The 23,880-nt window shown below is 28.8% G+C and overlaps 2 protein-coding genes across 8 annotated transcripts; one reads left to right on the top strand and one right to left on the bottom strand.

Annotated features, from left to right (window-relative positions):
- Positions 1 to 446: 446 nt before the first annotated feature.
- LOC145202263 (rhotekin-like) lies at positions 447 to 12,019 on the top strand. Of its 3 annotated transcripts, none has more exons than XM_090081721.1 (12): positions 447 to 571; positions 643 to 896; positions 1,288 to 1,517; positions 2,675 to 2,727; positions 3,019 to 3,075; positions 4,051 to 4,165; positions 6,709 to 6,926; positions 7,026 to 7,180; positions 7,460 to 7,579; positions 7,733 to 7,988; positions 8,132 to 8,196; positions 10,094 to 12,019. In XM_090081721.1, the coding sequence occupies exons 2-12, from the start codon at positions 666 to 668 to the stop codon at positions 11,999 to 12,001; spliced, it is 3,408 nt and encodes a 1,135-aa protein (XP_089937847.1). In that variant the 5' UTR covers positions 447 to 571; positions 643 to 665; the 3' UTR covers positions 12,002 to 12,019. The 3 variants fall into 3 exon arrangements, with proteins under 3 accessions (XP_089937847.1, XP_089937849.1, XP_089937848.1); XM_090081723.1 differs by lacking the exon at positions 10,094 to 12,019 and adding an exon at positions 9,041 to 9,742; XM_090081722.1 differs by lacking the exons at positions 447 to 571; positions 643 to 896; positions 1,288 to 1,517; ... (6 more) ...; positions 7,733 to 7,988; positions 8,132 to 8,196 and adding an exon at positions 9,041 to 9,742.
- Positions 12,020 to 15,568: 3,549 nt separating this feature from the next.
- Positions 15,569 to 21,544, bottom strand: LOC145180441 (uncharacterized). Of its 5 annotated transcripts, XM_090082513.1 has the most exons (13): positions 21,414 to 21,544; positions 21,237 to 21,307; positions 18,757 to 18,890; positions 18,513 to 18,628; positions 17,930 to 18,035; positions 17,768 to 17,825; positions 17,591 to 17,670; positions 17,420 to 17,484; positions 17,231 to 17,330; positions 17,024 to 17,077; positions 15,995 to 16,820; positions 15,887 to 15,909; positions 15,569 to 15,672 (listed from the first exon to the last, which is right to left on the bottom strand). In XM_090082513.1, exons 1-13 carry the CDS (start codon positions 21,470 to 21,472, stop codon positions 15,607 to 15,609), a joined length of 1,758 nt encoding a protein of 585 aa, XP_089938639.1. In that variant the 5' UTR covers positions 21,473 to 21,544; the 3' UTR covers positions 15,569 to 15,606. The 5 variants fall into 5 exon arrangements, with proteins under 5 accessions (XP_089938639.1, XP_089938641.1, XP_089938638.1 ...); XM_090082515.1 differs by lacking the exon at positions 18,513 to 18,628 and having other exon boundaries at positions 21,414 to 21,508; XM_090082512.1 differs by lacking the exon at positions 15,569 to 15,672 and having other exon boundaries at positions 15,679 to 15,909.
- Between the last annotated feature and the right edge of the window lie 2,336 nt (positions 21,545 to 23,880).

Here is a 23,880-nt window from a genome sequence, read left to right as displayed (position 1 = left end):
TGTAAATATATCGGTATGAAATTAATTTTTCATATATTTATCATGAAAATTACTACTAGTTTAGGCAAATACATCATTTTGAATACACTTGGCAGTAATACTGAAGAACGTTTTATTTCGTTTTTGTTGTTGTTTAGATCAATGGATCATAAAATAAGCAGAGTAAAGTCATGCGGTAATGAGATACTAGCCTTATTCGAAAAATGACCGCAAAATAAATGTTTTCTCCCGTGAAAAAATTTCTTTTGGTCACTTAGGATTTTTTTTCAACTTAAATGTTTTAAAAATATATAATTTATTTAAATAAATATTCATTATTTTTTAAAAAGAACTACAATCATAGGACTAATTACAGCGTTAGTTTTCATTTTCAACATAAATTATTTTCACGGATACGCTTTATTACTTAAAAAAAAAGATAATTATTGAAGATAACTGGAGAAATTCTAAATTCTAACGGGAAGATTATAACTGCATACAAAAGTGCGGTGCGAAAGAATGTGATTGTTTCTCAAAAACTTTCACTTGTCTTCGTCGCCGTGCTAAAGTTCAGACGTCGTCTAAAAAATCTGTAATGACTATTTTCTTTTTTTCGCTTCAGCTTTTCTTTTTCAGTTTATCTATACTTGGCTTTTGTTTTAGCTGCACTCACAACAACGTTAGTTATGCCTAAGAGGCGTTATAATTTGTTAAAAAGTTTGGCAGAGAATAATGGACAGAGTGAACTCCAGTCATTGATTTTAAAGCAGGAACTAAAGTTCGGTTCAAAACTTCGCGGGCATGGTAACCATATTTCAGTGAGCGAAGCAAGTAAACAAATAACTATTTGTCAACTACATATCGGAAAAGAAAACTTACATAAAAAAAGAAAAATGGCTGACGGCGATGAGAGTAAAGTAAGGCCTCATATATATATTAATATTAGAAAACCAAATTAGTAAAGTCAGTTTTTAATACCTTAAAAACATTATTTAACAAAATTTTGATTTTGTTACCTTAAATCTCATCTACTTTTAACTGTACAGGTTAATCTAGCTATTTCCTTGTAAATATGTTTCATTTAGTCATTTCTACCTTAGTCGTTCTATTAACTTCATTTTTTGGTAAAAGTTACAGAAAAACTTTAAGAATACAATATTGGACCTAAAGGTAAAATCTATGTGTAGGGTGTTTGGGAGATGTCCTAAGAAGGATATAACTATCACAGCACATGGGTTTTCTCTGGATTTACCTTTTATTAGTTCTATATAAACCTTCTATTTAATTGTAGTTTATTCTTTTAAATAGATGATCAGACTTAGCAGTGTTGTTGAAAATGATGTTCAACATTTACTGAATGATCAGATTCGAATTCGAGAAGGTGCTATGAAGTTAATGTCTGCATGTAGTACATTAAACCAAGCACTGGAAACCAGCAAAAACTTACTTACAATAAATGCTAAAATTCTTGGTTTAATGTGTGCCTTACAAAAACAGAAACAAGAATGTGTTTTGCATGAATATAACCGGAGTAGGAGGTAAACATTTACTATATTTCAAACGCAGAGTGTTATTGAAAAATAAAATTTCTTAATCTAATTTTATCTTCATAAAGTTTTGCTTTAATTTAATCTCTAGCTGCATAATAACTTAGATAAGTTGGATTTTTAAAGTGTAAAAATTATTGCCTGCATTGCAGATATACTTTTTTTGACTGGTTATTACAAATTATTTTGTTAAAAATTCATAACAAAGTTTCATTTCAGTATCTGGTTTTAATGTATAAATTTTTATTTTAAATATTATCAGTGATAATACTCTATTTAATTTAAGATTGAAAACTTATTACAAGAATTAGATTTAATGTTTCAAAATTCATTTAGTCTTTGTTAAGTATTCTGAACGTTATTTAGGATAAGTATATCTTAAATTATTATAATTATTATGTAATCTAGTTGTTTTTTTACATTTTTTGCTCCTAAAAATTAGCCATGGCTATATGAGTTTATGTGTGTACTAAATAAATTTATACTTTGCTTACAGTAGATGCCTTTTTGAGCTTAAACTAAGCTTTAGAGAGTTAAAACAGGCAACTATTTGATTTTTAGTCACAAACAAAATTGAAATTAGAAGAGTTTGTTTTTAATAATAAGCATCCTGTAAGGTGCATGTAAATATTGAAATGATTTTCAGTAAAGTATAAGAATTACTATCTAAATTAGGTTTTTGTGAAGATAAGAAAAATATTTTAACTAACCTATCTACACATGTTCGATGAAGTCTAAAACATAAAGTTTAAACTGCAAGTATTTTAAATTCTTTGTTTTTTGCTATTTTCAAGGTGACCCAGCTTTTTCTGTTAAGAATTGAATAATTGTGTTTTGGTTTCCTTTTGTTAATTATTAAAAGTGACATTTCCCATATAACACAAAAAGCTTTTAGAATTTCATGTCTTATGTTGAGCACAGTTTAGGGTATAAGCAATAGTTTAGATGATGAAAGTTCTATTATATTTTAAAATGTCTAAAAGATATAAGCATAAGCCCTCTTTAAGCAGCCATTAAGAAAATGGTATTTAACAGATCTTTCTGTTTTTTTACTATTTGAAATCTTTGTTTCTTTAATGTTTCAGAAGATATTTAACTTCTTGTGTTTTAGTTGCTAAGATTGAGACTGATATTTTTTTCTCTGTTAGTTATTCTACAGTTAGTCGATCTGAATCATGCACTGGACAAGTAGCAATTTCAGGTATCATCTTACTTGTTTTTATCAAAGTTATTTTGTTTTTATTTAGTTTCTTTCTTTTTTTAAATCATCATTAGATACTCAATGAAGCCAAAGCAATCCTTTTTAATTCACAATCTTTTGAAAGCTCTTGACCTATTTTATGCTTGACTATTTAATTTAAAACAAACAGTTTTAACACATCATGGGTAATATAGTCTCATAAAATCTGTTAAATCATTGCATAAAAGTTTTACCTAGTTGAAATAATAAAACAAAAAATGTTAATTTTCTTCTATTTATACATTTTTGTAGATATTCGGGTTCCTGTCATGTGGAAAGATAATGTTCATTTCACAGGAAAAACTGGTGGTGAGCTGACCTTTTTTTTATGTATTACAATATTCATAAATTCGTAATAAATAAACTCCTGATCTTTAAAGTATTTATTGTAGCCTGGCAACAAAAGTTAGTCAGAGTAACAAGCTGTGTTTCTAATGATTTCTGTGCTTTATGTTTTAGCTCTCATTTTTCAATATTTTTAAAGAAGAGTGTTATTTCAATTAATTATTAAATTCAGTGGAACTTTTTGTCTAGCTTTGTTACCACAATAATCTAAATGCTATTAAGCACAATAAATCAGTATACAGACTGAATGAAGTTATAGTGCAGGTTTATAATTAGCAGTAGTTAAAAAGTTAGTAAATACGAATAACTGTTTTGTTTTTTTATATAAATACGTAGTAGCGAATAATATAAGAATTGAGGTGTATAATGATTGGCATGTTTGCAACAGGGAAGTTATGTTTTAGTAATTTTTTTTTTTTATTAAGTCTAAAAAATCATTATGTTCACACATTCACTATTTATCACACATTCAATATTTTATCATTAAAGATGTTGGTATTGATGTACCAAATCTCTGTAGAATTGTAAATTCCAAATATAGACATATAGATCTCCATATAAATCCAAATATAGATCTCCATAGCAGATTAAAAGAATTAAAAACAGTGATTAGAATTTGAGAGGGGAGAGATTGATGATTAGTATTAACTTAATAATAATTCTGATAAATTCAATCAAAGCTAGTAGAAAAATCTGACTTTTACAAAACATGTAAAACCAAAACATCATACATATTGGTTTTATTCTATAAATGTATATAAAGTTTCCACAGCTGCTGCATTCAGCTTAGGTTACATAGCTTAAATATTTGGTATTTGCTGAAATGATCTTATTTGAATGATATTCTGTTTTACATAAATGTGATTTATATAAAAGTTAGCATTTAATATAATTTGAACTTTTAAAAAAATATTGTTACTTTTTCTTTTTTATATGAAGATCAGTCATTTTATGCTTTTGCATTGATTCGTTGTGGTGACAAAGTTAGAGACACTCCATTGTATGAAGTTACAAGTAATGACACAGATATGTACTTTGATGAGCCTCTAGTTTTGTGAGTTTATTATTAATTGGTATATGGTTTTAATTATTAGGTTCATAAGATTTTCCAGCTGTGATGTTAAATGTATTCCAAATTTTAATAAATAACCTGTAATGTATTTGGCAATTGCTTTTGATACAAAACTGTATACACCTTAATGTAAGGTTATAAATAACAAAAAGAAAAACAATTATTTCATCCTACAATACAAACAATTATTAATAGTATGTGCACAAACTTAAAGAAAGATAAGGTGAATTAATAAATTATATGTAAAAATAGAGGAATTAAAATTGAAAGTATTTGAATAATAGTAATTTTTATAATAGTAATGAAGGAGAAGAAAATAGTAAGATACCAGAAATTAAAGAACTATGGTAATAGTAAAATAAAAAACTATGGCATCTTGTGAAAATTATATTAATAATATAGATAATATTTTATTCTCATTAAGTGTAGCTAATATATCATATTTCTATTATATACTATATAATAACTATTGTTATATGTTATAAAATATTTAATATGTAATATAATAGATTATATAGTAGATAATAGACAGTATTTGATTTTCATGTGTATCTTAGTAGGTCTAGCATATACCTTAGTAAAATCCAGTGGGAACAAACTTTTTAAAATTATATTTAGGGTAAAGCGGAGTAATTAGCCCCATTGGACTTTAAGCTCCATTTCAGCAGAGCTTCCACTATTGTATAAAGTATGAGAGGCATTAAGGTCTATATGATAGATGTTTACTTATAAATCATGGAATATTTCACAAGGTTGTTTGTATTTAAAACCAATTTTTAATGATTTTTTTTTTTACTTTTATGATAAACCCTTTTTATACTGTTTTCTGGTTTTATCTAAAGTAGTTGAAAACTTTACCAAACCTGCTGCTTGTTTGTTTTAATTGATCAAAGCAGTCTTTTTTAAGCTTACATGCAGCAAATAGTACAACTGAATTTAGTAAGTCCTTATTTTTAGTTCTAACACTCCACATATGTAATAATTGAGTTTAAAAACAAGTATTTGAAAGACATAAGCATAAACCCTCTTCAAGCAGCCATTTCCCAAATCAAATGACTTTTGGAAGAAGTTTTAGAGATTGTTATTGAATAGCCCTAAAATTTAATTTGGTCCAAAAAATTTTTTTATTATTATAAGAAATACAAAAAGAGAGAGGATGGAGGAAGAAACTCCTATCCAAATAATCAAACAATAGTAAACACCTATTCTGTCATAAAAGAGCAGATGTTTGCAAACCAGGCATCCATGTCTTATATGTGATAAGAAGGCACTTTTGATGAGAGTCTAAGGTGAATTACCTATCAACTCTCATCCAAGGAGGAAAGTAGTTGCAACACCTAAGCATGAAGAAGAACTGGCAAATTGTCTCATAACAATGGGTAAGTTGGGCTGGGGTTTCAGTAAAGGTGAAAGGTCTAACACAGAATTTGTAAAAGCAAATCATATTAAAACACCCTTTAGAATTTGGACCTAGTAGTGACTGGTTATGTGGCTTCCTGAAGTGCCATCCAACCCTCCTTAAGAGTTCTTTTTTTTGAAGTAAATGAAAAGTAGTTTCAGGGGAACATGCATTTTCCCACTGAACAAAAATGCCATTGATATATGCTTATTTAGACAGAGTTCTCAAGTTTTAATAGCATCTACAGAAGCACTCTAATTGCCCATAACTCCTCTAAGATTATGCTCATCTCCATTACTTTGAATCATCAGTACTTGCAAAGTTTCTGTCTCAATTTCACTAAGAGATAAACTGCCATCAATGTCACCTGCTTCATTTTCTATACCATCTTTAGGAGAGTTATCCATCAAAGACTTTATTCTTAAACAGTTTCAGTCCAAAGTGTCTGAAACTCATGAAAACGCAAAAGTAGCATGAGTCATTAGGTTTCACTTGTTTAACATTAGGTGCATGTTTGAATTAATTGAAAGAAGAATCTTAAAAATATAAAAATCAGAAAGAAAAAAAGGCTATCAAAAAAAAAAGAAAGTAATGCCAGGTAGTTAAACTCCTGAAAATAATGACACTGTGTGCCTAAATGTATTATGCATGGAGATATTGGTAATCAATGGGTGTAATTTATGTGGCATTTGGCTCCATTTCAAATGCACTGGACTTACAAAAAAAATGGCATTGTAGTCATGGTGTTGATATGTGATAATTGCCCTAAATCACTGTGAACATATATCCTTTAAATATGTTAGAGTTTATTGTCCCCATTTTTATATTAACTTTTATAACCTTTTAGCATTAATATTACTATGGTGCTCCATATTTTTTTAGAATAAAGATTTTCCACTGAAAGAAAAAGGTGTTATCTGTCATTTCAAAAGTTACACTTTAAGTTTAACATTATTTATCTGGTTCTAAGCAAATAACTGGAAATGTATGAAAGAATGAGGCTAATTACCATGCCTTACCCTATTACCTTGAAAATTAAAATGTAAATTAGTTTTTTATAAATTGATTTGAAAAATCCTGCTTGGATTTTCTTTTAAATAGAAAAAAAAAAATTTGGTCTCTTTAGTGAAGATCTCCAATCAGATTTTAAAATGGAATTTGAGCTCTATTACACTGTAATAACAGCAAATGAAAAATATGGTTTCAAAGTACCCTCAAAAGGTTCTCTCAATATAAAAAAGCGTGCAATACAATTCAATGCTCCAAAGTTTGCATTAGCTGGTCATACACAATTAGTGGTTGATGACATCAAAACAGGAGTTATATCTAAAGATCTTTTGATAGGTAAATAAAATAGTTGTTTTTACTGGTAAATGTTTTCTTTTTTAAAATGTTTTTAATGTATGTTTATTTTAAAAATTGTATCTACTTTTATTTTTTCAGGTAGTAAAGGTGCAAGCGGCGTTGCTGTGCTAGGAGATGCATCAGAGTTTCCTGCTCATCCGCTAGAATTATGGGGACAGTTTTGCTGCCAGTTAGCAGCTGTACCTATATGTATGCAAGAGGAGACTTTCCTTGGCAATTGTTATGTTAGTAATGTAAGGTGTTTTTTTTGTTTTTTTTTTGTAAGAAAAATTTCATTTTGAGAAGTATTTCATTTTGTATTTAATTTTATTTGTTATTGACACATTTTCTTTTAGTGATTAATCACTTTTTTTTGTGTCTCTGAGGGCATTTTAAGTGTGTAGTGCATCAGATTTTTTATTGGGAACACCAAATCTCAACATTTAATTAATCAGGACTCATTAAAGTGAACCTCTTTAAGTTTTACTATAACTGCATTAATATTTTAACTATTTGCTCCATTTATGAAACAGGTTGATGATAAATTGAAAGAGCAGTTTTTAGTGCTGTATCAATGTGAGCTGAGTTGTTGGCAAGATCAAACAATGTATTCAAGAAATAGCAAACCTATTGATGCTATCAAACTCACTAAGGTAGAGATTAAACCTTGTCTTGTGAAACTTTAATTGATAAGGCTTTTACTATTTTATCAATTTTTAAATAAGTTAAAACTTAAAACACTAATATTGCAGCACTAAAAATTCTGTTAAGCAATAATTTGTTAAGAAATGAAAGTTTTTCATTAGAATACAGAAATTACAAAAGATGGCTCTATTATTTGCATCAAGTCTCAAGCCACAGAAAGGTCATTTAGATTTACAGATGAAAGCATTTGCTCTAAGTCTCTTCTGGCTTTAGAGAACTGTGTACTTAATTTGCAAGTATGGAAACTGGCATGCGAAGAGGTTATGTATATTCCACAAAGTAAAAAAAATAAAATTGCTATACCATCAAAGGCTTCTTTTTATGATCAAATTGTTATTGAAAAAGTTACAACACCAGGTTAGTTAATCTTGAAATAATTTGCTAATAAAACATTTAGATTTCTTTGTCTAACATTTTTGAGTTCATAACATAAATTTGTTCATATAAATTGTTTTTTTTAAGTTTTCAATGCTTTTTTCTTTTTTTATTCCATTATATAGATCTGCTCAGATCAAACAGTTCTCAAAGCAATCCTGTTTTATCAGTCTTTGATGAGCATAACATGGTATGTTTTACACAATTAAGTTAACTCTGTTGGGCCTTAAAGATACAATGATATATTATATATACTAGATGTCTAACTTCGATCCAAAAAGTGAAGCCGTGGAAGCCATTTCTAATTCAGGCAAAAACATGCATTTTTAACTTTTATTTCGCACGTCAGATATAGCTTTTGCCCTTATTACAAATGGCGGATTCAATTTCTAAACAAAAAAGCGGCTTCACTTTTCGTCTAATAAAATCCTGCAAGTTAGACATCTAGTATATATAATATATCATTGTAAAGATATGGCTATTTATTGAAATAAATTTAATCTTTGTATTTAAATGTATTTTTAAATCTTTTATTAACCTGAAGATTTTTACATATTCTATTTATAGTGCTATATATTTTCTATATACGCATTTACAGAAAGTTTAAACGCACTTGTTTTTTTTGTAAGTTATGGTAAATTTGGACTGGTACAAAGAGAAATTCCAATGCAGGGTCCATTAATTAAGAAAAATGCACAACTTTAAAAGAAAAAAAGAATATCTTTTCTTAAATGAAATATTAAACACAAGTAATCAAGAAATTAATGCGAAGAAAGTGCGAAGAAAGTTTAAGCGCCTTTAATAATTTTTTTTTTTTATGGAAATATATTAGTATGGGCTATGACCCCTGTTGTTTTTGATACATGCTTGTAATCGCCTTGGCATTGATTAAATAGGATTTTCAATCATCTTGATTGGTATTTCAAGCCACAATTTTGTCAGTTCTTTTTTAAGGATTTCTTCACTAGTTATTTGCTTTTTTGTTAGTTGATAATCCATTTAGTTACATAAATTTTTGATTGGATTTAATTCAGGTGATTGTGCTGGCCAATTCATGAGTTGAATATTACTTTCAAATAAATAATTGGTGATTACATGTTCATGATAATGCAAATGACATGGAGCATTGTCTTGTTAAAATAACCAATTTTGATCAACCTGGAATAAATCGCAGCTAAAGATAAGTAAATTTTCTAAAATCTCACGATACCCTTACTGGTTCAATCTGAGCCTGATATGCATTCCCATATGCTGACAGAGCCACCACCTTTTTAAATAAGGCTGTGTATTTGTTGCTTAAATATTTTTCCATATTTTTGCGACAAACAAATCTCCTCTTTTTTCTGTTAATAATTTTGAAATTTGACTCATCACTAAAGATAATCATTTTCCATTGTTCTGCTTTGTTTTTGACAATCAGTTAATGTCAACATAGGCTTTCTTATACCATGAAACGAATTTAATTCTTTTTTGCGTAATAGCTTATTGTTGTACGACTAACTGTTTTGTCTACAAGCAAACTACTGATTTCTGCACTCAAAGCTGATGACTCCTGCTTTTGGATTGTGTCTGCTTAGCATGTTAAGCATGTTTTTATCATGAGCTGACAGTTTTTTTGGGCGCCCAATACGAGGTTTTGAGGCCCAATACAAAAACTCATCTACTGTTGAGTGATGAAAGTGAAAAAGATTGCAAGAAAAAATCTATCAACAAGAGTTATGAGTTTTTCTATCAAAGTATGTTTAAATTTTATTTCAAAAAATTGAAAGGGCTTAATTAATCCGCTAATTTTCTTGTCACCCTCCACCTCTTTTATGATATCCTTACAATTTTTTTTTCTAAATTGTAAAATTAAACCGTTAGTATACATAAACATAAAAATACGAACCACATCCCATCAATTTATGAGGTGATCATTTGTTAAAAGAATTATATACATTAAAAAAGCAAGTGCATTTAAACTTTCTGTACAAGGTGTATATGTAGAATTTATAATAATCCTAAAGGTTCTGAAATTTTGTAATTATCTAGGAATTTTGTAAATAATTACAAAATGGTAATAGTAATGTATAAACTATTTTGTCTAGAAAATAAAGGAGACTGATAGCAATATCTTTTCATCAGTTTTTGAAGACTCAGTCCAGAAAATCCCAGAAGCCCATTTTGAAGGAAGTTTGCCAGTTGTTTTTGAGCATATTTGTCAAAATGATTCAGCAAATGATTCAGCAACATCAGAACAAAGTGAACACATGAATTCACCAAATAAAAATCCAATCACACTCCATACTTCTATGAGGAGTTTGTCAAATGCTCTTGATGATAAAGACAATTTATTAGATGAGTTTTCTAATCAGAAATCTGATGTCTTTAATAGTGATCTTACTGATAATGCTGAGAAAATTAATGTAGACTTTGAAAGCACCACTCATGGTGTTGAAATCCCTGCAGAGGACTCTAAAGTTTTTTTCACTGAATCGAATAACTTAAATCATAACCAAAGTTCTGATCTGACTCCATCCAAATCGAATATCGCAGATGATGTTCCAAACTCCAATCTAGCCACTAATTATGTCTGTAATGTGTCCAATCTTACTACAACTTTCTTTAATGATTCTGATACTGAATCTGATCATTCTTCTACTGAATCCAATCTTGCTACTCTTAATGTAAACTATGTTGATAGTATTCAAGAATCTGATCTTGCTGTAGTTATCAATGAATCAAATCATGCTGATCATTCTACTGAATGCAACCTTACTGTTCCTAACTTAAATATTGCAGAGTGTATTCCAGAATCTGGTCTTTCTGTAGTTGTCACTGAATCCAGTCATGCTGATCATGTTCAGAACTCAAACTTTGTTACAGTTGATGATGAGGATGTTAAAAATAATAACTTTTCTGAAGTTGAAGCAAACCATCCTAATGTTACCAACGACGACAATGTTGAGAAGGATCCCAATCATCCTCATCATATTCAAAATTCTGATGTTGCAGTTGATTTAAATCATCTCGATCAAGTTCACGAATCTAACCATGTTGTAAAGGATTTAAAACATCTTGATCTTATTGACAATTTAAATCCTGTTATAGATAATTCTAATCATCCTGATCATGGCTGTAGTTTTAAAGAAGTTCAAATTCAAAATTCTGCGGCAGTCAAACTCGATTGTTCTGATCACTCTGACAGCTTTAAACCAGTTATCACTAATTTCTCTCACTCTGAGGATGAATCTAATGTTGCCAGTGAATCCAATAATGTTTGTATTACTCAGTCTAATCTTTCAGAAATTAAATATGAAGCATCGGCCATCGTTGATGCCGGCTATAATGCTACTGAAATTGTGCATGTATCTAATAATATAAGTGATATTTCCTTGAACTCGGATGTTTTTGGTGCTGCAACTGAATTGAATCGAATTGATGTTATCTGTCAAACTAAAGATAATGAAAATGTAGTTGGATCCAATATTGTTGAAAATTTAAATAAAGCTAACGATCCAACAGTATTAATTGAAGAGAGCTCACATATTCCTTCAGATACAAACCTTAAGTTTACCAATAATATTGAAAGCTATCCTCATAATGTGAATAACGATATCAATGAGTTGAGTCCAATCTCTTGCACTGCGACTTTAACAAACAGCGAAACGCCACTAATCTTAAATGATTTTACAAGCAACTTTCAACCATCTGAAAATAATAAGGAAGTATCTGATATATTCCAAGGACATGCGCGTGGTTTAGAAAGCGCTCCAGAAAAACATGATAATTTCGTATCAGAAATTGCAGATAATTCGGAAGACTTTCGTCTTGAAAACAATAGTTGTGCGGAAAGTAATGTTCAGTCGGAGAAAAGTGGCGATGTAAAAGAGAATTTCCCCCCTGGAGGTTCTGAAGCATTATCACCCGAATTTACTGAAACAAACCTTTTGCATTCGGTTCAGCATCATAAAGAAACCGAAGTTAAAGGGGAACTTGCTGACAAATTGCCTTAGCAAAAATCACTTTAAAAATATATCCCTATAGTTCGTCATCGTTTAATACGGGTAAAACTATAAATATTAATTATATATATGTTACTTATATGTAACGTTGTGTACCTACATATATATGCATTTATGTTATATTTATATAAAAAGACAATGATTATTTAGATCGCGACTAGAGTATTAAGTAAGTCTAGAAAAGCTCTTGAACTTTTCTAGAGTAATTCTCAGTCTTAATTCTTTTTGATTTTCATCGTGTTGGTTTCGAAAAAAGCCTTTTTAGATTTACTAGCAATCGGTTTTTATTTTTCTAATACTAACAAATATATTGATAAATTAATATATTTTCAATTTTAAACAATTTTTTATTTTTAACATTTCGTTATTAGAGATTTGACTTGCGCTCTTAAATATTTTTGTAAATACATTTTTTAATTGTTTTGATTTTTTCACTTGTGTTTTTCACTTTGCTATCTTCAAAGTTTTGCAAAATTAAATAACTTTTGAATATAACCAAGTGGAGAAGTGACTTAGCATTAAAATTTATTATGGTGTACGAAAGAATTTATATTATTAAAAAGGAAATGTAACGCTTTATCAACTTATTGATTTATCAAATCATCAAAATTTTTCAGAAAAATGATCTACAATTTTTCAGATTTTTATAAATTTCTCTGTACGTTGATTTTTTAAAACTTATTCGTGTTATATAATAATTACACAAATGGGCTGTGAAAAAAATTAATCATACTCTGTGAGTTATATGGCTTTAATTCTGAACAGGTTTCTCAAAAGGAACCGGTTTTTTTTTGTAATTTCAAATTTCTTTAGTTCATTGCGAGAAAATAATGATCATAAAACTTTTGAAAATTGCATTCTTTAAGAACGCAGAATTTGAAAAATGTTCTCAAAATAACAATATAAAATGTTCAAAAATGAAAAAAATTTAACATTGCACATCTTTGGGACCGAATTGCAGAAATCACCCTTCTAATTTCAAAGTCACCGATCATCAGATCACCGATCACCAGATTTCACCTTGAAAAATAGAATCTCTAATGTTAACTTTAAATGACAGTTTGTGAACCATGACCCTCTTTTGTGAACCATGACCCTCTTATTTTGTGAACCATGACCCTCATTGGTTAGTGATAACTTGCTTGATTTTTTTGTGGTTCGCATTTTATCATTTTAAAGATTAATTCACAGATCTACAAACTAAGTCCAAAAGTTTTACAAACGATGTCCAAAGTACAAATGCTACAAAGTATGTCCAAAAAAGTTAACGCAACTTTTTAAATTTACAGAAAATTTCTAACGCCATCTATTGAAACATGTAGTCTGAAAGCTCTATATCTCCTTTACAGAACATGAAAACCCTTTTTTTTATTACCTTCATCTCAAAAATAATGTGAGGCAAAGAGTTAATATTAATAATGCTTCAAGTCTGGTAAAACTTTCGCATAAACATTTGAATTGATGAAAAAAGTTTATAGTGAATCACTATAAACTTTTTTCCTTCGGAAATCTCTCATAGCACTCTAACACCCGTGTACAGGATATGCAATCATCACTATTAGTGATGATTGTATGTCCTGTACACGGGTGTTAGAGTGCTATGAGAGATTTCCGAATGCTTTGGAAAACAACCCTAAGCCAAGCTGGCTAAAAAACAAAAATCACGATAAATGCGTGAAATACAATCCAATTCGAGATGGATAGCGGAGAAATTATTTACGACTAAAGGGATTTGACAAAAGGAATTTCAACAAAGAGTTTAAACAATTGGAAAGTCTGTACTCGATTATCACGCTTTAAAGGAAAAAAAAGAAATTGCTCGCGTTTAACATTGCTGGAATCGATTTAATTGATAATCAGACTTGGTGCTTCAAGTACGATCCTCAAACAAAACGCAATGTCACACCAAAGTGCTACGTGGAAATCTCCAGGCTCTCCGAAATCGATAAAATTGTGTTTCCAAAAGTCACGAGAGAAGACAGTGTTGATTTTCTTACGACTCTAAAGATATTATACTTTTGAAGTTCGTGTTACTAATGAATACTTGTGAAAGAGAATCGTTCGAATGGGGTCTATTCATCGAGCTTCGTAAAGTTGGCTTTTGTTGCACGATAATTTCACCACCTCACAGGACCGTCACACAATGACCAATATTTCTCAAAAAACAAGAAAAAAGTGGAATTTAATCTAAAAATTTGCAAACTTACTATTGCAATATTTTGAACAACTTCCAATAAAAATTTCTTTTTATTTAACGACAAATTTTTGGTCAATGTTCATCATGATAAACACCTTTCTGTATTGTCTAATAACAGATTTAAACTCTGAAGAATCCAGATGGGAAAACCGACGAAAAAAGTTCTTTTTTACAGATTAATAAATTGGGTTAAAATAAATATCAGATGAAATTTAAAATTGTTTTTCGTAATCTATCAACAAAGTCTAGATAACTTTAGAATCGAATACAAAAGAACTTAATATTTCATCGAGTTCTAAAAAATTAATTAGAAAAAAAAAAAAAAATAACAATAACAAATAAAATGTTAGTTAAATCATCAGTACTTTTTGCTTCAGTAATAAAATTTTTCTGAAGATTTGCTGTAAGGCAGAATTTAGTTAGTCCAGATGTATAAACAAAAAATAAATTAAAAAAGTTTGGCCTCTTATTTCGTTTTTTCACTCAAAATTTATGTACAGCAACGAATGGTGTGCCAAACAGACCACTGTTTTTTGGGAGAAAAAACGTCCGTATACTTCAACATCCTTCTTTGGCTTTCAAAGAGGAACCTCCTCAGTCCCATGAGAGGGTGCCTTTTTGGAAGCCAAAACTGATAATGCCACTTGCTAAGTTCTAACCAGCACTAGCCATGATTTTTAATGGTTTAGGCAAAAGTTAGTTTTTTTTTTAAGGATAAAATTCCTTTAATTAAAACTTTAAATTTTACCTTGAATTGAACACTAATGCCATTTCCCAGAGAAAAAGTTCGTTTATTATTATTTTCCAAAACCAAGTTTAATTGGTCAATTTGTCATCAAAAGTCACAAAACTAAACTTTTTACGCTTTTTAAGCACAACATTTTATATTTTTCTAGGAATCGAGTTTTTCTGTTGAAATAAAGTCCTATAGAATTCGATGCAAGATATTATAATTACTTCGTATGGACTCCTATTGCAATATCACCCCTTAAAAAGGTTTTTATAGGATGTTTCATTAACATTAGGGCCCTAAATTTGCAAACCGTGATAGACCATCACCTTCAGTAACATTAATTTTCAAAAAATGTCGCGATGCACCAAAAAACTTTGCGCTACGAAAATCTAGTGAAATTTACATAAAAAAAACACAATTCGTATTATAACTATATATTACTTTTTTTTAAATAAAATATATACATTTAAAAACGAGTCTTTTAAAAAATTTCTAGTTGAATAAAAAAGTAGATTTAGTTTGCTTTTTGGGATTTAAATTATTTAAGCATTTTTTTTTTAATTTCAAGCTTATAAAAGAGCAATCCATTTCAGCTAAGAGCAAAAAAAAAAAAAAAAAAAAAAAATTCTTTTCAGTCGAAAGCAAAAAGAAAGGTTCTTTCTAATGCTACGTGTTGATATCCTGATCTTCACTATTAGGACGAGCACGTGCCCAAGACGGAATGTTTGCATTCTATTACCACAGGAAATCAAATTATCAAAGATAAAATACTATATGATTACTATAATGATAACGATAAGGATGATGATGATGATGATGATGATGATGATGATGATGATGATGATGATGATGATGATGATGATGATGATGATGATGATGATGATGATGATAAAGGTTGTAATAGCAATAAAAAGGTGGTAATAGCAATAAAAAAATATATACTTACGTCACTATGAAGATTCGGAATTTCTAAAACAAACAAATCATTAATTTAAGAAAAAGGAAAAATCTTAGATGAAAAAATATATGTAACTACTACAGCTAAAATACTTACTTCCTTTCAATTTGATTGGCTCTAACTTCGACGCATGGCCATTTTTTCTCAAGCCAAACAATTCTAATTGTTCTTGAGCATTATTAGGACTACTACAAATGAGCGGAGCTGTTCTGCTTGTCTTCTTCCTTTTCTTTTTTTTAAACTGTAGTGAAGTGTCTATCTCACCTTTTTTTGTTTTCTTCTCTGTGGCAGTAGGTAAATTCTTTAAAGATTCACTAGAAGATCGAGCAAGAAAAAGATCTACACGAGAGGCATTAAACGCTGAATCTTGTTTAGGTTTATCATGAACTGAACCTTTACTGTCAAGATCATTTTTGCAGTAATTTTTATTTGGTTTAAACTTTGGCAGTTCAACCAGAGTGCTCTGGTCCAAACTACCTGAACAGTCAATTTCATCGTGATATATATTTTTGGTGGATTTTTTAGTTTTTTTAGAACTTTGCAAATCATCCACATTAGTTATATTAATAACTGGACTGCTATGAAAGTCTGCATAGTTATCATTAAAAGTTTGTTTTTTACTATTGGTCCGCTTAGGAACTTTACCATTGGTTAAATTATTGCTATTCAAAATATTTAGATCTGGAGAGTTGACAAATTCTTTCATTTTACCCTTTTTCTTTAGGCTTTTTTTTTTATTACAACGCTGAGGAGTTGGCTCCTCTAAAGATATTCTGGGAGTTACCAGTGTTTCTCCTTGTTCAACACTGATTTCTTCTCCGATACTCTTTTTTTTAGCTTTTTTCTTCTTGGTTGTTAAAGAAAATGCTGAATCTTCATCAGCTGTATAACTTTTTAGCTCATTTTTCTTTTCTTGAAAGTCCTGTAAAATGAGGGAAAAACTGCAAACTTAAACACTAATGAAATGAAACCATTAAGCAATTCAAAAGTAAATACTTAATTAAAATATTTGGATTTGTTTAGTCAATAACAGTCAATAATCTAAACTCATTTTTAAAAAGTTGAAAGGGTGTAAGAGGTAAATATGCACAGTTGAGCAAAGTTACACAAAAAATTTCATAAAACCTTAATTTTGCGATCTCTTTCCTTTGATTTTTTCTCTCGTTTTTCTGTAACTTTCTAAATTCAAATATTCCCATTTTAGAAAATAATTTTTTATTATAAAATCCAAACAAACAAAAAATCACATACAAAAAAGACAACCATATGCAAACAAAAAAATCATATTAAAAAAAAAAATCATATAGCCATATAATTGTGAAAGCTTCTTACTATTTGATCCTTAATATTTCTAAATGGATTTCCAGAAACTACATCATCTTCTGAATCTTCATCATAATTGTCAATACCTGCTTCAACTGCAGCTTTTTCCCTGCATTACAGAGAAAAAAGTTTATAAATAAGAAGTCATACAGGCAAAAATCCTTTGCTTTGAATTATGGTAGAGTGCAAATGTGTTACCTTTCCTCTTTCAACTTTCTAATTCTTTCCATTCGCTCATTTTTGGCTTTTGTTTCTATTTCTTTCTAAAAAAGACACTTCATAAAAAGCATTTATTGTTTAAATTTAAGAAAGCTATTTTTTTGAGGAAAATAATCCCGATGAGCAAAATAATCAACATTTAATGTTTACCTGTATAGCAGATTCCCTTTCAACTTTCTCATGGATCCTTTGATGATCGCTATTTATGCAGTCTAATAACCAAAGAAGTCCTGAACAAAAATAAGTAGTTTCTTAGTTATGAACAAAAACTCTTAATATTATTACTGCTATGATGAAAGTATGAAACAAATTTACACAAAAAAATACCTAAATTTATGCTTTGATCAGTTTTTTTTCCATAGCCTTTTGTAGCTGAACATGAAAACTTAAAAAAAAAAAAATAGCAGGAAATTTAAAAATATCCCTTTAAAAGTGTTAAGAGAAATCTAAAAGTCATTTATTGAACCATAAAAATGTTATTTTACTTACAACATTAAATTTAAACTTATATCTTTCAGCTAGTTCATCCAAATGAAGCCTCTCTGTAATTTTCTCCTTCCCTAAAGCACCTTCTTTGTCTTGTTTATTTGCCAATCTAAAAGTTACTTTTACTTTAACTTTAAGCTGCAACAAACAAAGTCGGATTTTTGTGCATAATTCAAAAAAAGTTCTATAAAACTTTTAATGTAAGCAGCACCAAAGTATATTAATGAAAAACAAGAGTTTTTAATTTATCTTACAACACTATCATTTTTGAGCACTTATAGCATTTTTGTTAGATCAGTCTCTTATAATGATTATGATACAGTATTTTAATTTTGCTATATTGACGTCAACTTATAAAACTAAATAAAATCTTTTAAAATAACAATTTGTTCTCTTTTGCTATTTTTACTGAAGTTAAAATTTTAAAAGGTTAGTAGAATAACTCTGCTGATAAAAAAGAGATTCCTTTGATATTAAAAGATAATTATTTTCAAAACCTTCCTAAAATTACATTTTTATTATCTGTTTGAATATTTTTGTTATTGTAACTATATATAACTATACAAGACTTAATTTAAAATCTCACATTAAAATGGGTTTTCCATTCACTTTTGAGTCATTAAAAATGTTTTCCAATACATCACTTGACTCATCAATACGACTTTCATTTACAGAATCAACAACAAATATTATACCATAAATCTAAGTACAAAAAGTAGTGCATTTTAATAAAATGTTATGTTATATATATTAAAAATGCATGCCTCCTTCTTGCAAGCACCTCACTAGATACAGAAATTTTTTTAAAAAAGAATGAGATAAATACATACTTCTGCGTAGTACTTTTCCCACACTGATCGCACACCATTTCCACCTCCAAGGTCAAACAGTGTTATATTCCATTTGCCAATGGTCAAATTAGAATTGGAGAACCCAACTGTAGGTGTAATTCCATCAGGAGGTTCTATAAAACCAAAAATAAATAAGCAAAAGTATTTTTACATGATGCATAACATTGACTATTAGAAAAAATATTTAAACAAAAAACAATTTGTTGTGGTAAAATCATTAGTTATAATTAGACTAAATTATATAAACATTAAAAAAATCTTTCCACCCTGATTGAATGTAATAATTTATTGGACACTTTAATCTAGCACATGATTGAAATCAGTTGAGTAAATTAACTTTACAGGTAAGTATTGTTATTGTGTTTCAGTTGGTTAAAAATTCTTCTAAATATATTTTGACTTCATAACTTTATTAATTAAACATTTTAAATAAACAAAAATGTTAAGTAAACAATGAATGCTCATAGCTACTTTACATATATCTAATTGAGAACTTGATTTATTCTTGTAATTAATTCTAAAACATTTTCAATTTAATTTTAGTCTGTTGCTAAACTTGCTGGAAAATGTTAGAAATAAAAGAATTGTTCCATTCACTTATACTTAAACTGTGCAGTAAGTTTAGTGGTCAATTTGAAATAATTAAAACTGTTCCAATAGACAATTTTCTACAGCCATTTTAGTGAACTGTCAAAAAGAAGTACTGGCAAGTGCAACATCAGCATTAGCTGATTTGATAAACATTTAAGATAAGACATGGTATCCATGTCTTGTCTCAAATCTTTATCAAATACAAAATTTTTACCAATTTTTTTACCAATGTTTTCTTTTGAGTGTTACTATGAACACTTGCTATTTTAACTCAAACTTTTCAACATGGAAGCAATTGCAACTAAGCAAAAGTTGAATATAAAAACTGTTAAAGTCAAATACAACGCATTGAACGAAGTTTTAGATGGCATTCCCAAGTCATAGGTTGCTTTAAAGTATGGGATACCAAAGAACACCTAATCCACTTGTTTGAGAAAAAAGGAAAAGATCTTTGATGCTGTGAAGAAAGAAAACAACCAAAAACGCCAGCATTTGAGAAAAGGTACATTTGCAAACTTAAATCAAGTCATTTTCAAATGGCTTCTGATTGTTCAAAGCATAAAAATCACTTTCTCTGCTTTAATTCTCAAAAGAAAAGCCCTGGAATTTGCTGTGAAAATGAACATTGATGATTCTCATGCTTCAGATGGTTGGTTAGATATTGGAAGAAACAATTTAACATACCATTCAAAACAGTTTCTGGTGAAGCCAATGCGTACACAAGTGAAATGGAAGCACTGTGGAAGAAAACCATGTTACCAACCATTTTATCAAAATATAAACTGAACCAGATTTATAATGCTTCAGAATTCAGCTTGTTTTATCGGCTCCAACCAAATAAATCTTTATATCTTAAAAATGAAAAATGAGCAAACTAGGTTTGTTAGGATTGGGATCCACTAATGCAACTGGAGAAAAATTGCCAATCTGTGTCATTTGCAAAATCAAATCACCCAGATGCTTCAAAAATATAAAGCACTTATCCTGCTGTTATCACAGCCAGAAGAAGAGTTGGATACACTTTTTGAGGAATTGATGGGTGAAATTGATTGGCAGTTTACAAAAGAAAGATGCAAAAATGTTTTATTAGTTGATAACTGTCCAGCCCATCCAACCATTGATAATCTCATCAGTAGAATTGATCTATCTTCCACCCAACACCACTTCAAAGCTCCAACCAATGGACTTGAGCATAATTAGATCCCTTAAACCCATTATAAAATTGTCTGTTCAATTACTAATAGATTCAATAGAGAAAAAAAAGCTTCTTTTGGAATTCTCAATATTGGATCCCATGCAAATGCTTAATGCTGCTTGGGAGGAGGTGAAAACCAAAACTATTTGCAACTGTTTTTTTTGCTAAAGCTAGAATTTCAGAAAAAAAGTGTGCTGACATCTTGATAGATGCGGATGATCTTTGAGGATCTCAATGACTAGTTAAAAAAACTTGCACTTCATACCTACGAGTTCTTCCCTGAAGGAACAATGGCAAAAGATGTAGTGTCCATGAATGCATTTGTTAACACTAACAAACTGATGATGATTGATGAAGAGATTATATCTTTTGCACATTATTGTATGTTACTGAATACTTTTCTTTGTTTTATCAAAAAGATAAAAGAAAAAAGCCAGAAATTTACAGTGTGCTAGAGAATGATTTTAAGGCTAAAAGAAATCTGCTATTTGGCATTACACACATTTTCAGATTTAGAATATATATATATATATATATATATATATATATATATATATATATATATATATATATATATATATATATATATATATATATATATATATATATATATATATATATATATATATATATATATATATATATATATATGAATTTAAATAAGTCAAATCACCTCCTTGTAAACTTGCAACCATTGTTGTTTTTCCTGCATCATCTAAGCCAACGATCATTAGTTTAATATTTCTAAAAAAAATGTAAATAAACTAAAGTTTACATGATTTACATATACATTTATGAAATATATTTAAAAAACATGTTGTATTATTTTTAAAAATTTAACTCTTAATACCTTTCTGGACTTTTCCATGTTTTTATCCATGCAAAGCAACTTGCCATTAATTTGAACATCTATTATAAATGTTGCTATCAGTTATGTTATATGCTATCAAAACAATAATTTTAAAAACATTCTTAAACTTTTTGTTTTCAACGTTAAGTAAAACAATTAAATTCTCTTTGAAGTAAAAATTTTTCTATAAAAGAGTATAAATTATAAACATTATCCATTTCGTTTTTTGGCAAAGCACTGTGTGATGCATAAATAGCTAGTATGCAAAATAATAACTCAGCTGTGAGCCTATTTAATCAAAACTAATAACTATGTTATTCAACAAACAAAATTATATATTTTATATTATTTTTCATACTCGTTTATCTATCGCTTCAATCTATGAACTGATTTATCATTTGTATAGAGATGACAACCATCTTGAAACCTTTTTATATACAACAGCACGTGACGTAGTAAGTTTTTCACCTATGGCAACGAACAAAACTACTATTTAATGCCCGATTAAATTCTTGATTACCGGACGAAAAAAGGAACACAAATTTCAGAATGGAGAGAACTTTCTTTTCGTCAAATTTTGATTTAAAGTTTTTGAGTTTTTTTAAAAGTGTTTTTAAACATAAACTTGATTTAACATTCTTTATTAACTCAGGGAAATAGTTTTAACAGTTACGATATGAAAAGAATTTTGTGAAAAATGATCCTTTTTTCGCTTAAATAACACTTCACTTAAAATGACTAAAGAACAAATTGTATACATGCAAACAAAACTAAATCAAGAGAGCTTTTGGGCTCATTTTTTATATTTTTTTTCTAATCTATTTTCATGGCTTTTATCGCGACATTTTTTAAAACGTATATGTACAGCAATTTTTTTTTTTAATCTTTAAATTTATTATCAAAATAATTCTTCACCAAGATGCATCAAGCTAGTTTTAAACTCATATTTAAAAAACTATATATTGGAGATTCTGAAATTAATTACTCATTGTTTGATTAACAATTTCGTATAGCATTATTTTGTTAAACCGATGATAAAAAAAACAACACCATGAAATTAGATGAAACAAGATTGAGCGTCAAGATGGTAATTATCGATGTTTACAATAAATGCTTATAACAATCATGTTTTAAAAGTTTCTTATATTTCTTTTAAAAAGTTCAACAATAAAAATGAATTTTCAAAATCTTCTATTATAATGTTGAACGATTTAACATTTAAATTTCTCGTTAATAGTCCAAAGGAACCCCAGGCAATCCGACAATTAAGAATTATACTTTTTCTGTTATAAAGTTCAAACGCCCGATTAGAATGTGATAAACCTCTGTTTTATAGATGTGAATATCCGGTCTGTGAGTTATAAAGGTTTACTTAAAAAAGTCATTCATATATATCTGCATGCAAAAGCATGCCATTTGATATTTTTTTAAATTTTGCTTAATGATTTAAATTCATTAAATAAATGCCTTATTTAATTATAAGGCGGCCATTTAACTCTCTATTAGAAAAACGATGTTCATAAGATCGTCATAAAAAGATTGTCATAAAAAGATCGTCATAAAAAGATCGTCATAAAAAGATCGTCATAAAAAGACCGTCATAAAAAGATCGTCATAAAAAGATCGTCATAACAAGATCGTCATAAAAAGATCGTCAATCTTGCCACATAAAATCATCAAGAAAAACTTTTGGCTGCAGCTGAAAAAAAATTGAAAATGAAAAATTTACTTATTAAATTAGTTTATACTCTTAAAAATATCAACGAAAAGCATCAATTACCCGCAATAATTAAGACAAATCAGATTTGTTTGATCTTAACAAGTCTAGGAAAAATATTCGCTAATGTATCATCACTTATAGCCCCTGTAAATGTTTCTTGAAAATTCGGTGTCATGATTTTAAGTAACCGCATCTCATTTCCTGCATGTTCTGCAATTTACAAAATTTATTTTTCTTATCGGCCTAATTATTTTAACATGGATTTATTAACTTGCTCTATGCTCTTAAACGCAGTTTATTCCAAAAGCTCGCGTGTTGCTAAAACTTCATCTCTTAACTGTTTTTGTGATTGCTTCAATATTGATTCGAACTCAATTATTCGCTGATCGTTTACTTTCTCAACCTCCTTGCGAATATCAGTACTAGTTCTTTTGAAACATCGTCTGTTTAATTTTGTAAAAGTGATTTGGTCTGCATTAAAGTACCAAATTTGTTGTAATTGGAAAATTCAGATAACAGTTGATTATACCCTACCACTATTTTTTTACCTAAAGTATAAATTTGGCTTTATACATTGTATCAGCTTCAGTAAGACAAGACTATCATTTTATAAGATGTTAACTTTACAAAATTAAGAAAAACCCTGTACTTAACGAAAATAACTTTACAGATAGTGAAAAAATCCAATTAATCGAGACAATTTTCTATTTTACAGCTACAAATAGCGTTTTATTTCTTCAAGTTGCT

The sequence above is a fragment of the Hydra viridissima genome, unplaced genomic scaffold, assembly GCF_058129835.1.
Source record: "Hydra viridissima isolate aposymbiotic clone 2 unplaced genomic scaffold, HvirCarnegie_v1 scaffold_3, whole genome shotgun sequence".
NCBI classification, from domain to species: domain Eukaryota; kingdom Metazoa; phylum Cnidaria; class Hydrozoa; order Anthoathecata; family Hydridae; genus Hydra; species Hydra viridissima.
The sequence above is the reverse complement of the archived record's forward strand: the minus strand, read 5'-3'. Positions and strand labels throughout refer to the sequence as shown.